Source organism: Phocoena sinus, chromosome 3 (assembly GCF_008692025.1).
Source record: "Phocoena sinus isolate mPhoSin1 chromosome 3, mPhoSin1.pri, whole genome shotgun sequence".
In the NCBI taxonomy this organism is placed as follows: domain Eukaryota; kingdom Metazoa; phylum Chordata; class Mammalia; order Artiodactyla; family Phocoenidae; genus Phocoena; species Phocoena sinus.
The window spans coordinates 36243930-36257679 of record NC_045765.1 but is presented as its reverse complement, the minus strand read 5'-3'; the positions used below and the strand labels follow the sequence as shown (position 1 = coordinate 36257679).

Genomic DNA, 13750 nt, shown 5'->3' with positions numbered 1-13750 from the left:
ATGATTTTTAGTGCTAAGTTTCTCTGGGAATGATGGCTTCTGCTGGAAGATTGGCAGTTAAAGATTTTTAAAACTGCTTAACACCATTTCTCACTGGCATTTACTACATTATGTGATAATTTAACAAAATAAGATTGTCTTTAAGTTTGTTCGATAATCTTGACTTGCTTTTCCTTTTCTCTCTGTAACTTGACTTCCTTTTTTGTTAGAAAGAAGAGCCACGTACCCCCCTTCTTGGGAAAAGAAATTCTAATTGGAATTATGAATGGGTAGAACATACTTGCTCCTCTCTTCTTAGTCTGTCATTTATAAATGTCATCCTTAGAGCAGGAGTGGAGACCCAGGGTGGCAGTCACTCATAGTGCCACAGTCCTTGCCAGAGAGGGACAATCATGCAGTTTAGATTTGAGGAAAGGGGTCAGTAACTGGAGTGTTTCCTTTTGTCCTTTTCTCTGGGAAGATAGCCTAGTGGCTGTTATAGCCAGGGAATGACTTCAGGGTATAGTCAGTGGTGTGATGAGGCGGGAAAGATGTCCTGGACAGAGCACCCCAAGAGACTCAGAGCATTTAGCTTCTGTTCCAACAATTCCAGGGGATCTGCTCTTCCTACCTCAGTCGAGAGGCTGTCCTGACCTGGAAAACCTAGAGCTGTGACATGAAACTCTTTGATTCCCCCAAAGGATCAAGAGACGTGGGTGAGGCACTGCCCCAGAAACCCTACCTTCCTTTCACTGGCACCCAGCTGCTCGGCACACACAGCGGCCTTGTTCCGCATCCAGCCCAGGTTTTCCACTTGTACCATGCCCTCCTTCCACCTTCTTGGAACGTGTTGCTGGTCTCCTGATTCCTGAAGTTACTCAGGTGTTCACTCCTGGCCATTAGCATCCTAATGAGTGTGTAGTTGTGAACTGAATTAAGAATACCACCTTGTATGTTCCATGTTCAAAAGCTAGATTTGGAGCCGGAAGTAACTTGTTCGTTGTCATTGTGAGGATGCAACAGGTCTTTTTTGGCTATTCCTGTGCATTGTGTGCCTCTCTGCAAGTGATAGAGGGGCCTAGAATCAGCTCCCTTGCCAAATATCACAAGAGAGCCTCGAAATTGTTACTGTCCCTTGAAACTGCTGAAGCCATACATGTGGGTATGGAAATCCAGGCTCTTTTTTCACATTTCTCTTCCTGCTGCCCTGCCTGATACTCGTTACAGACCACACATGCCATGCCGTGTGCTCTGGCCACTGGAGAATCTCTCAGCCAGTTCCGTGTTGCTGTCACCCCCTCAGTAGGGAATGTCAGTTTTGGGTTTTCGATGCCCTGCTTTTTGCTTCGTTACCTAGTTGCTACTCCTGTAGCTTCTCCTCTTTGATAGTTCTTGGTAAGGCTTCTTTCCACTTCCACGTTCACCCAAGAGCTGACTAATATATAAGCATTTGAATTGAGTGTGAATTTTATTTTCTCTATTCTATGCTCTCTTAATTTGCCTTCTGCTCAGAGGAAAGCAAGAGTCACAGCTTCATGGCTTAGTTTTCTGCCTCATAAGAGGAAATGCAGTGTCAGGATTCACTTGGATGCGACTTGGTTCTCCTAATAGGAGAAAGTCCTAAAGGATCTATTCCGCTGGTCCCAACCTCAGTGCTCTTAAGGAGGTGAAAACAAATGGCCTTCCAGGCTCTCCTGATGGTAAACTGACTACTGCACAGTCAGTATCTCTAAAGAGAAATTATGTGTAATGAGTCAGTTGGGTTTTTATAATACAGTGTTGCTTGGAGACACAGAAGTTAATATTTATCAGAACTGGATCCAGTGCCAAGCCTTGATCTCTAGTCTTAAATGTTCTTCTTTGAGCACAAGCAGTGTTGGACTCTTCTCTTTGCCATGGGATCTCTTATAGATGAGATCCTAACAGTTAGGGACATGTGGGCACGTTCAGGCTGAGTCATGGTGTCAGATTTGCTACAAGTGGAAATAAAGGAACCTAATACTGCCCAGGTCAGGGGAGGGGTGGGATTTGGCAGCCAGTGGAAAGTGTGGCAGATAGGCTAGTTTGGCAGATGATCCTGTCTTGGGTTCAGCGAAGCTGCCTTTGTCTCTGAGCGCCCACCCTGACTGTGAACAACAGCAGGAAGATGGTGAGTGTGTGTGTACAGAGCTAGGAAGGAGCATGACCTCTGCTGAAGGTGCTTCTCTGCCACCATCATCAACAGTAAAAGGTGAATCTTGCAGACACCGAGACTTGTTGGTTGTACCTTAATGTTGTGCTCTGTTTCCTTATGTTCCCATTGGCCCTACGCTAATTTCAGAGCTTTTTTTAATTGAAGTGTAGTTGATTTACAGTATTGTGTTTCAGGTGCCCAGCAAAGCGATTCAGTACTTTTGCAGTTTATACACCATTTGAGGTTATTACACGATAATGGGTATAATTCCTGGTATATCCTTGTTGCTTATCTATTTTATATATATAGTTTGTGTCTGTTATTTCCATACCCCTAATTTCAGAGCTTCCTCACCTGACAGTGTAAACATCAGATGTTTGTTCGGTGAATAAACGGCCTCTTTCCCGTTATGCCTCACCAGCTTTCTGCCAGAACCACCTCCAGGCTCTCCTCTTGTGGTTTATTCTTCACTTTGGCCCGTAGCATTATAAACCCTGAAAGCTGTTCTCAAACCATCAATGGCCTTTGCTGCGCCCTGCCACCTCCCTTTCAGCCCTTTGGACACACTGCCCACCCTTGCCTGCCTGTCTCCGTACATTTGATCCTACCATTTTTGCCTGCACTGCCCACTCCCTCTATCTCAAATGGTTGCAGTCCTGCCCGTCCTTTGGTGGTGATTGAAATGCAGACTCTCACACACAAAGCTCTGCCAGATCTCCCTCCTCCCTGCCCAAGCTGGAGGGCATCTTCTTCTTATTGACTCTCATAGCATTTTATATCTCAGCTACATGTGAACTGGCTTCTGTGTGTGTCTTATCTTCTATCATATCTAAGCTTATTTTGGTGTAAAGACAGTGTCCTGTATCTTTGCATCCCCGCCACATGTATGTACTTAGTACATGTTGGTTGAATTAATTCAACTCAGGTTAACCTCAGGTCTTCTCTAATGGGGAGACTATTTAATCATGTGTCTTTTTTACGTGTCTGCTACCTTCCAGGGACTTCATGTACGTTGTCTATTTAGCAAGCAGACTTCCCACCTCCTGTTCTACTGTTCTGGCGATAATAGTCAAGCTATTGTGGAATGTTATAAAGGCAGAGATACGAGAATAAAAGGAAAAAAGAATGATGCCATATGTGTTAGGTTGGGTCCTTGGAGAAACAGAAGGCAAGATTTGATTAGAAACACAAGAGAGGACTTCCCTGGTGGCGCAGTGGTTAAGGATCCGCCTACCAGTACAGGGGACACAGGTTTGAGACCTGCTCCGGGAAGATCCCACATGCCACGGAGCAGCAAAGCCCGTGCGCCACAACTACCGAGCCTGCGCTCTAGAGCCCGCGAGCCACAACTACTGAGCCCAGTGAGCCACAACTACTGAAGCCCGTGCAGCTAGAGCCCGTGCTCCGTAACAGAGACAAGCCACCGCAATGAGAAGCACGTACACTGCAACAAAGAGTAGCCCCCACTCGCCTCAACTAAAGAAAGCCCACGCGCTGCAACGAAGACCAAGCACAACCAAAAATAAATTAAAAAAAAAAAAAGAAACACAAGAGATTTATTGGAGGAAACACCTGCAAGGGAAAGTGAGGCAGAGGGGCAGGAGCTGGACGTGAGTGGGAGCCGCGTCAGGTCCCTGGGAAGAGGGAGGACTTGGTTCGGAGAAGTCCTGCACTGCAGGGTGGTGCCAGGGACGTTTCAGCAAAGCCACTGGGGAGCCACAGTTACCTGTCACAGGGGCCCCTGCTCTGTCCCTGCCCTGCTCCGCCACTGACTGTGGACAGCCATGGGACCCTCGACCTCTGCATGGAGAGAACTGTGCTCCCTGCATCTGGAGAAGCACGTGTTCACGGCTGCCACTCCACAGAATCAGCCAAGCTAAGGTCCAGGGCTCCTTGTGGCGGGCAGGTCCTCCAACCAGTTAGGCAAAGTCCGGGCCTGCGCAAAGCCCCCTGCCCCCTCTCCATCTGCAGTTTGAATACTTGTGCCCTTGCTTTGCCGCCGTCTCCAGGTGCAGCGGCCTCCTCACCACCTTCAGTAACTGCTCCCCGTCCTTCAGAGCCTTGTCTCTCCTGAAACGCCTTCCTTACACCCCTGAACGGGCCTGCGAGCTCCTCTGCACTCACCTCAGTCTTGTGTCTGGCTGCCCACTAGGCTGTGAGCATCTCAGAAGCCAAGAATAACTTGTACTCTTTAGATCCCAGTGCCTCCTGTAGTAGATACCAAGTCATATGTACATTTGCGCTTCAAATTGTTGTTCTGGCAGTCGAGGTGGACTTGCAGTGATCCCTCCAGCCCAGGTGGTGGCCCCTGGCTTGGTCGACAGTCCACAGTGGCCCTGGGACAGGCTCTTCCTGGGGACTGTGACGTGAGTGGCCCTTGAGGCTCCTTCTTACTTTTTACTCCGTGTCAGAAGAGCCAAGAATTGTGCCAGCAGTGACATTTTATTGGGCTTCTTTAAATGATGGTTTCCTCGCTGTCCTCTCTCCTCTCTCTTCAGCCCCAAGACAGACAGACTGCCCAAGTTCTGGCTAACTCACGCTCTCCTGGGGGGGGGGGGGGGGCGCGGGGGGTGGCCCTCTGTTTTCTCGGCTTGTTGCGATCCCCTATTCACACATCCATTTACCTGCAGCAGTGCTCTGGGCCTCTCTGTGCTGCCACCTGTGTGCAGGGACAAGAGCTGTGACGGTGATTCTTAATCAGCAGCACTGAGCATATGTGTTCCAGGTTTAAGTTTGGGAAGCCTGCCTGGAGAGTGGTCAGTCTGGGTTTTGGGAACTTACTGTGAATATGGTGAGCTGCCAGGGGGCTAAATCTTAGACTGAGTCCAAAAGTTGCCAAGAGTTACTAGAAAAGGCCTTGACATTTAAAGGCCATGCATCTTTAAGTTCTTTACCTGGGGTTTATTTCAAGGTGGGAGACCTCAGAGGGACAAAGCTGCTAACAAGGGCAAGGTGGGAAGGAACCTGTACCTCTGATGATCTGGGGTTTCTTTCCCTTTTACCCTCATCCTCATCTCCATTGGAAGCAGACCTGCAAGAAAAATTAGAACGGTATAGAAATGGTCGAAATACGTATTCACCCATCCTCACCAAGATTTTCCAAAACACTCCTAGCTTCAGATATTCCATCCTGTTGCCCACATATCCCTGTAAATCTCTCAGATGTCCTGGAAACTCCAACTTCTGTATAAACTCCATGGCCCTCTTGTATGGAGAATCAGCATAAAAATCCATGGTTATACTGTGTGTCTTCATTTGGTCTTTATGACGTGAACTCACCTGGTGATTAACAAGGAAAGCCTGAAACTTGGGGAGGGAGACTGGGCTGTTGCGGTGATGGTGCTGTGCAAGAGAACAAGATCTTCCGTTTCCTGAGAAATGATGGGTTCGGTGTGGAAGCTAAGACTTGAAAAGCAGGAGGCTCTTGTGTTTGAACCCAGGTTCAGTAGAAACCCGCAGAGTGGAATTAGATTCAGCAAGTTGCTCTGCTGTTCCATGGAGAACAGACTTGGGGGGGCCTTGGCCCTCCCCGCCAGGCTTGGCCTTCAGGCCCCAGGAAGAGCAGCCCATCGCTCATCCCAGAGCCTGTCCCCTGGGGGCTCTGGCCAGTCTGGACAGGAGGCTTTGCTGTCGCGGCAGGGCTCCCTTGTGCTCCTCTACGCAAGCCATGGCTCAGGGTGGACGGTGCTGAAGTGATTGCTCTGCTGTACATTGGGGGCTGAGGGTTTCATGATTTTAAAAGCAGGAGTTTCTTTTTAACTGCAGAGAATCTCTTTTAATCTTGTAATCAGATAGTGAGGCACTTGGGGTCTTCCTGCTTCTGCTGACTCCCTGTATTTACTGGACTTTTTGCTTTCACATTGCAGGTAAACTAAAAGATCTTGGGAACTTGGTTCTTCGGCCTTTTGGACTCTCCACAGAGAATTTCCAGATCAAACAGGATTCCTCTACTGGCTCCTACTCCATCAATTTTGTTCAAAATCCAGATAATAACAGATAACAAAGATAACAATGGCTTTTAAAGCTGGCTTGGAAATTGTATGCTGCCTCTGTTAGCAAGGGGAAAGGCCCTGCCAGTGTTTAACGTTTAACAGCATCTTATCTCAAAGACAGGCTATCTAGTAGAGGCCAGTGCTCCCTTCTCCCCCTTGTTTTATGATCAGGGTGAAACGCAGTTCCTGATGTAATGAGCCTAATTTGATTTCCATTTTAAGGTGGTGTCTGTGCAGCTGTTGCCTTGGTTCTGGCTGTTCTTTGTTTTGTCCGGGAGAAAGCCTGCTTGTCAAGGCTCACCTCCCCGAGCTCCACAAAAACAAGCCCAGCTGGAGTCTCCTGGGCCGAGCAGGTTGGTCGGAGACTGCCCAACCACAATCAATGGGGTCCCCACCTGCTGTTCCCTCGCCCCGATCACACGCACTGCCCAGGCTGCCCTGCGTGGGCTCCAACATCTCCTAATTTCTTCCGTGGTAATAAACGCTTTCTGTGACAGTCTGAGCTGGGTTGTGAATTTTGTCCCCATAACAACAGCTAAAGCAGTGTTGGTTTCGAGCAGCGTTACTGGATTCCACAAATCTGCCCAGAGTCTTAGTTGCCACCTTGAAGATGATCTTGAAGAGCTGACCATCCTACCATGTATTAGGATTCAGAAACTCCACCTTACAAGCTGTCCCGGGCCTCTCCAGGTTTGTGCAGATAATTACAAAATCAGTGTTTTTGACCAAGTATCAATCTTAGTAATTTCAACTTAAAATAGCTTCATTCAGGAATGGTGGTATGTGAATCCCAGAACAAAACCATATTCTTTTAGACTCCATGAACCCAGAAGTTTCAAAGGTAGATTTTTTTTTTTTCTAGTCATCAGTGCTGGTGAAAAGCTTTTAATTGTTATGGTTTGAGTGTCAAGGGCAGTGACGTGCAGGTTTCATCTTAGAAATGAAGTAAGTACACGTATAATTCTGTAAGTGACATGCAGTAGGCATGCTCCCAGTGTTAAGAATTGTGCTGCTGTTTTGCTCTGTTCCTCAGAGCCCCTCAGCGTGTGTTGGTAGGCAGTGGAATCATATGCTGTATCCACACTTTGTGATTTGCGAAGCCTTTATCCCAGATTGAAATGGAATTCCTCATACACTTTGTAAGGGGAAAGGGAGAAGGAGAATGATTCTTTTAATTTTGCTTTGCTATCTTTATGATAAATCCGGCATCTGATTTTTCCCGAAAGGTGTGTGTGAGAAATCATACAAGTTGTACAGAAAGCTTAGCTGGAAGCCGTGTGGCCCACCCAGCAGTGATGAGTGCATCCTGGGCAGCTGGTGCTGTGCACTGCTGCTCCAGCAGGAGCAGCCCTTCTCAGACCTCTTGATCTCAGGACCCCTCCACACTCAAAACAATTTAAAGAGCACTTTGGTTTATGTGGGTTACATCTCTTCATGCTTACCGTATTCGAAATTAAAACAGAAATTTCTTAAATATTAATTCCTTTAAAAACAACAAAATACATTTTATGTTAATACAAGTATTTTAGAAAAAATCTAAAAATCACATTTTAGTAAGAAGAGAGACATCGTTTTACGTTTTTGCAAATCTCTTTAACATGTGGCTTGATAGATCTGCTTACGTACTCATTTTGTCACGATATCACGTGTCATGTAGCCTGGAAAATTCTGCATACCTGTGTACTTGTGACAGAATGAGGCAAATAACCTCTTATGAAAGGGTCTCAGGAACCCCTGGGGAGCCTTGGACCACCTTGAAAACCACTTTGTCAGATTATGACTTTTGACCTCAGTTGCTGAGACTAAGCAATGGTCAGGGCTGAGATTCCTGAAGGCTATCTGAGTCTCCAAGGAATAGGAAATAAACCTGTTTGCCTGGAGACAGCCTTTCTTAAGACAATACCATTGCTGCAGGGGGTAGAGGTTTTGCTTCTTAGGCATCCTTCCTCCTCCTCCCCACTTCCTCGCTGAAATCTTAAAGGAGGCCAAACAAGGCGAATATTAAGTGCTTCTAGTGATTGGGCCAAGTAATATACCTGGAAAGGAAAGGAAAGAAACCTAAGTAGGTGTGAGTTTGCTTAAGCCAAGGGGTTTATCTATCACTGTTAGTTTTCTGCTTCCAAAATCTGGAAGAAAAGATAGATTCAAGCCTTTTGAAAATGTTTGTTCAAACCTACAGAAAAATCCTGAAAGGGTTGAAAAGTAGGAAGAGTGTACGTACGAGGGAGGAAGGTGGCCTGTTGCTAAGATGTATGATTTAAAATTCTGTGATGCCTTCCTCCCCTCACCAAAAAAAAGGTATACCAGAATTTACTTTTAAGGTAATCACACTGTGACATCGTATATATACTTATGCCAGTGACATTGCAATGGATCAAAATAATTTTGGAATCTCCTTCTAAAATTTCCTTGAAGGCTCAAACACAGGTTTAAAAATACTATGATCTATTCCCTATCTGCCTCCATGAATAGACCAAGAGCTTCTGGAAGGTAAGGGCCATGTTTATATTCTTAATAGCACCAGCAGCTACTGCTTTACTAGAAATTTAGTAAATTGGTATTAAAGAATGTTCCACGAGTAGTGGTCTCAAAGTGAACAACCATTCTATCCAAACGTCTCTAGCTTCTGTGGCCTTTATTTGGTACCTGTTTTTTTGACGCTTAAAAAGACATTCATAAAGAGTCCCTTTAAGCTGGTCGAGTGCATCTTGTGCAGCCACATAGAATGTCCTTAGATGGTGATCATTCAACCTGGCCTGTAAACATATGCCTCCTGTTTGTTTTTGTTTTTTTGGCTGCGTTGGGTCTTCATTGCTGCACGGGCTTTCTCTAGTTGCGGGGAGCGGGTGCTACTCTTCACTGTGGTGGCTTGTTGTGGAGCACGGGCTCTAGAGCACAGGCTCAGTAGTTGTGGCGCACGGACTTAGTTGCTCCACGGCATGTGGGATCTTCTCGGGCCAGGGCTTGAACCCGTGTCCCCTGCATTGGCAGGCGGATTCTTAACCACTGCGCCCCCAGGGAAGCCCTGCCTCCTGGTTTTTAAATTCTTATTTTTGCATCTTGTGTATTTACAAGGATTTGTGTTGAGACTTTCAGAAATCCCCAACTTTTCCTCTAGTTTCAGGCACCCCTCCTTCTCCCAGGTCATCTTGTGTTCTCCGTATATGTTTCCACACCGTCTCCCAGTTCTCACATGAGCAGCTTCTCCGTTCATGGGAGCCTCTGCAGAAGGCTTGCCCAGGAAATGGCACTGTCACTACAACAAATTCACACTTGAATGGTAGTTTTTCTATGCAGAGTGTACTGTGGACTAGTTCATTTTCCACACATCATGGTTGAATCCTAGTCTCAAAATCCAACCTCTTTTTCTAAGAACTGTGACTTTCCACACGCGTCTTCCTCCCATCACAAGCACTGCAGCTGGTTTCTCGTTCCCCTGCCCTTTAGCTCCTCGTCCCCCCCCCCCCGCCCCCACCCACCCAAACGTCTCTTATTGCGTTGTTGTGCTTATAGGCCTAGAGAATGTTAACACCATGCCGAGATGTGGAGGCTGGGAGTGGCCAAGCCTGCTAGCTAATGACCTGAACATTGCAGCCCGGGGCCCGCGTGTGAGCTTCAGTAAACTGACAAGACTTCACACACTGGACCTCCAGAGTTACTCAGGTACAGTCAAAGGCGTGAATGTTTGTTGAGTCCTACAACACTTTGTGCAGTTGAAGGTAGGGAACTGCTTTAGGAAATGTTGCTGGGCCTGGTGATTATTTCTGGTGCTCCTCAGGTCTCTGTGGTAGTTTCCAAGCCTATCGCACACATCTCACACAGCTCTCAAGCTAGAATCCAGACTGCTTTAGGAAGACCAGGCACAGGGACTTCTGATTGGACTGCCGTGGAATGGGGAGCCAGCAGCGGCTGTTAAATGTGAACCTGATTGGAAGGTGTATTTGGAAGGTTGTTCCCAAGAGCTAAATAAGCAGACCTGCAAATTCTTTTACAACTGGTTTAGCAAAACTTGGAATGTCAAAAGGGAAGGCTGTGATAGGAGACCAAGGAGGATGGGAACAGCCGTGCAAGTTAATGGCTGCTTTAATCTTGAGAAAGATCTTTAAAGGGAAGGGCCCAATAACCCTCCAGACCAGAGTGCAAATCTGAGACACGGCACAGGACAGGAGAAATCAGCGGCTTAATTAAGCGCCTGCCCTTTCCCTCTCAGCTCTCTGTGCGTTTTCGCTGTGCGAAGGGAAAGCCTGTGGCTGCCCAAGCTCAGTCTCCTTGGTGCGACTGAGCCCTGCAGCCCAGCTGTCGCCAGCCCACTGTTATGTCGGTGTTGCTCTCTGTTCACTTCTGCTTTTGACCCTGCCTTTTTCACCTCCCTGCCTCGTCCCTCCAGTATTCCTTGAGACGCTGTACTCTTCCTCTTCTACTCCTGTGGGTGTATGCTGTGTACTCGATACACACCCCACACCCTAGTAGAATCTCCTGGAAGCAATTTCAGTGAGATGTTTATGACTCTTTTCAGCCTGCCCCCTCTGCACTTCAGTAGTAACAAGCTTAGTCCTTCCATCACCTGGATTTCCTTTAAAAAAGGAAGTATGTGGACATTCCACCACATACTTCCAGAAGTGGCTGGAAATTCTGTTCCTTCAGGGAGCTGCACAGCTACGCAGAGAAGGGAGGTTTCCAGTCACTTTCTGTTGTCTGGAGAGCGGCCTTGAGCCCACATTAGACCAAGTCCATTAATATTGCTGAAAATGAGAAATGGACTACTTGCTACCAGCCAGTCCAAGAGGTGGGGGCTAAAATAAACCGCAGAACATCAGAGTGACTGCTTAAGACCCTTCAAAGGGCAATCAAAGAAACTAATGATAAAATCAGTTTATGAAAACTAGTGAGGATGTCCTCATGTTTCAAAGTATCAAAAATTTCAATCTTCCTGGCTAAGAGCTGGTAACTGTTGAAGGGAGGGATGGGTATATGGGGTTTGTTGTACTCTACCTTTACAAATGTTTGAAATATTCTATGATAAAAATACTCCATTTCCTTCTAATTTCTCAACCTTCTGAGGGCTATAAGCTAGGAATAAGCTCCATCACACAGAAGTTAATTCAGCCAGACTAGAAATATGACTCCCTACACCGTTTCCTTTCACTCAAGGGGAAACTTTGTAAGCTCACATTTTCCCCTTAGCTAAAGCATGGCAGAGCCTGCTGCCCCACTGCCAAGGAAGCCCACAGCTAATAATCTGGCCATGATTCAGTCCCAGCTGCTAGTTCCGGCTTGCTGAAAAATACAGCCTACCCAGATGGCAACTCCTATCAGGCACTGGGACCCCTCAGCCATCAGGCATCATGACAGATGTGAAGGGAGTCAACCCAGAGGCTCCTTAAGAAGCCCTTAGTTCCAAACGTGAGGAGCTAGATCTGCAGATAGTGGAACCTCATTCTTCTTGGTGTGGTGCTTTGCTAGGCTGATGTCTGTATCATACACCCCGCCGACTCACACCAGGCAGCTGCCCTGTGCTGCCAAGCACACAGGTGCCCTCCAGCTCCCAAACTCAGCAAGTCGGAAATCCACAAACATGAAAGTCGTCAAGCAAACTGAAGACAGAATGAGGCCAGGGATGGGGAAGCAAGGGAATGGAGTGAGATGGGGCGTGTTTATTGGTAAATTTCAAAGGATATAGGCTTTGGTGGACGCTATGGTCCTTGTTGTCAAGTACACTAGACTGTTTTGTAGGGACGGTCTGACTGCCCCAAAGGAGAATACACCGTCTGCAATTTTGCCTCAGGAAGTTAACTGGGAGAAAAGGTCTGATAATTTCCTAGAGCTCTGTGACACTGACTGGATTCTGCCACTGGCTGGTTGGCATCAGACCAGGAGTTACAGCTTCAGCTTGTGCTTTTCCAGCCGCTCCCTTTCTAAAGGCGTTAAAGCAAGGTGCGTTTAAACATGTGAATCACCCCCATCACCATCTTGTAAAGTTGCTTTGTGTCTCACTGAAGCCCCTGGCTGTGCCTTCCTAGGGCAGTGACACATCAGGCTCCCCTTTACCTCAGGGCCCTTCCCATTTTGGAATTCGCTCACCTCCTTTAGATCACAGGTTTGAGCAGTCTGCTCAGTGTCCAAAGGAGTCAGGCACTGAGCGCAGACAGAGTTAAGAAACATAAGATTATAGAATATTTCACTCGGGGAAGAAGGTTCCCTGATGTTGCCCATGTTTTTGGCCTTGGCTGGGTAGGAACTAAAGAGCTAGTTGAGTGAGACACTTATTTTCCATACCCCATTTTGGCCAGTGTGGCCACTAAGTGATTCTTCTGTTGGTAAGGTAACTGATAGAACTAAGATTAGAGTCCATGTCTCTACCTTAGACTAAATAAAGCAAGTTATTCAGATAAAAGCGTCATCATAATATCACCCACTCTCTTGCCCTCCTTTATGTTAGAAAGTTGCTTCTACAAATGGGCTTCAGGAGGGAATGAAGAAAGGTCTAACCCTAGAAGTATTAACTCTCCAGGTCAGTGGCCTAGCATTGGGTTTGGCCAGCTCTTTCTTTCTCTGGCACAGGATGCCTTAGTCGTATTCTCTTTCATCCCAGGGTCATCGCCTTCTTGAGATCAAAGGAGTTAGGCCGTGAAATTTTTTTGTGAGTAAGCAAAGATTTGGCAGGGTGCTCATCACTAGAAGAAAGTATGCTTAAAAAACACATAGTATGCTCTATTCGAAGCTCTGAGGGAAGACTCATTACTTGAAAGAGTAGAGACGAGCTGTCAGGTATAAAAGCAAGAAAACGGCTAACTTATACGTGCAGTGACACGCCCAGCGTGTGCAGGGAGACACTGGTACAGCCTTAACGTGATTTGAGGGCATGGATCTGAATTATGCTGTTATCTGAAGACAGCACCCAAAGTTGCCATCTGTGGCTTTTGTTACTCATTCCCTCTATCTTGTAGGAGTTGTATCTATAAATATACTGACATGTATACAAGATGGTTAGGAATGGTATTGCAGGGGGTCTCTTCTAAGGCCTTCCCAGATAATATGCACGTGACTTGTTTACCTTCCCTGGTTCTCTCGTTCCATTTTCATTTGTGGGAAACATGAGGGGAAAAAAAAGATATTAACGGAGCCAGATTTCAGTGGCCTCCTTCTTATGCTCATTTAGATAAAATGAAATGGGAGAATGTTTGTGATTAAAGACTCCATGATACTCTGGAATAACAGGCAGCCTTCTAAAGGATAGCTTTACTCAAATGGGGAAAGAAAAAAAAACCAAAACGTACACTGACTGAAGTTTCTGGGTCAGCCCTAAAAAATCTCAACTGTCCGGTAGGTATCAAGAGGCTAATTTTTCCTGACAACTGAGTGTTTCTGGTCAAACACTTGACCTAACGTTGGATGTACTGGGCTTTTAAAGAAGTAACCATTTATCCATAAGGGCAAGGCTAATTAAAATTAGGACAAGCCCAGCAGTAGATGTTTGTTTAATTACATCCAACTCTGAGTGATGGGTTATTCGTTTCTATCAGAAAATAAAACAGTAATGTTGGTGCACAGGTTCCTAATTAAACTATTCTCCTTTCCGGTATCCTCTATCCTCATAAAGACATCC

The 13750-nt window shown here is 46.5% G+C and overlaps 2 protein-coding genes across 5 annotated transcripts in view; one reads left to right on the top strand and one right to left on the bottom strand.

Moving 5' to 3' along the window:
* TTC1 (tetratricopeptide repeat domain 1) overlaps window positions 1-6646 on the top strand; it is an 81180-nt gene extending 74534 nt beyond the window's left edge. For 2 of the 4 annotated variants that reach the window (XM_032627423.1, XM_032627424.1), the window contains one exon: window positions 6019-6643. In XM_032627423.1, the coding sequence (XP_032483314.1) occupies window positions 6019-6152 (134 nt within the window). In that variant the 3' untranslated portion in view covers window positions 6153-6643. Of the gene's footprint in view, window positions 1-592; window positions 696-6018 lie in introns of all 4 variants that reach the window. The other 2 variants (XM_032627425.1, XM_032627421.1) reach the window with 2 other exon arrangements.
* PWWP2A (PWWP domain containing 2A) overlaps window positions 4529-13750 on the bottom strand; it is a 42911-nt gene continuing 33689 nt past the window's right edge. The window contains exons 4-5 of the mRNA XM_032627410.1: window positions 5123-5183; window positions 4529-4811 (exon numbers count right to left, since the gene is read on the bottom strand). The gene's annotated coding sequence lies outside the window, so the exon portion shown is untranslated. The remainder of the gene's footprint in view (window positions 4812-5122; window positions 5184-13750) is intronic.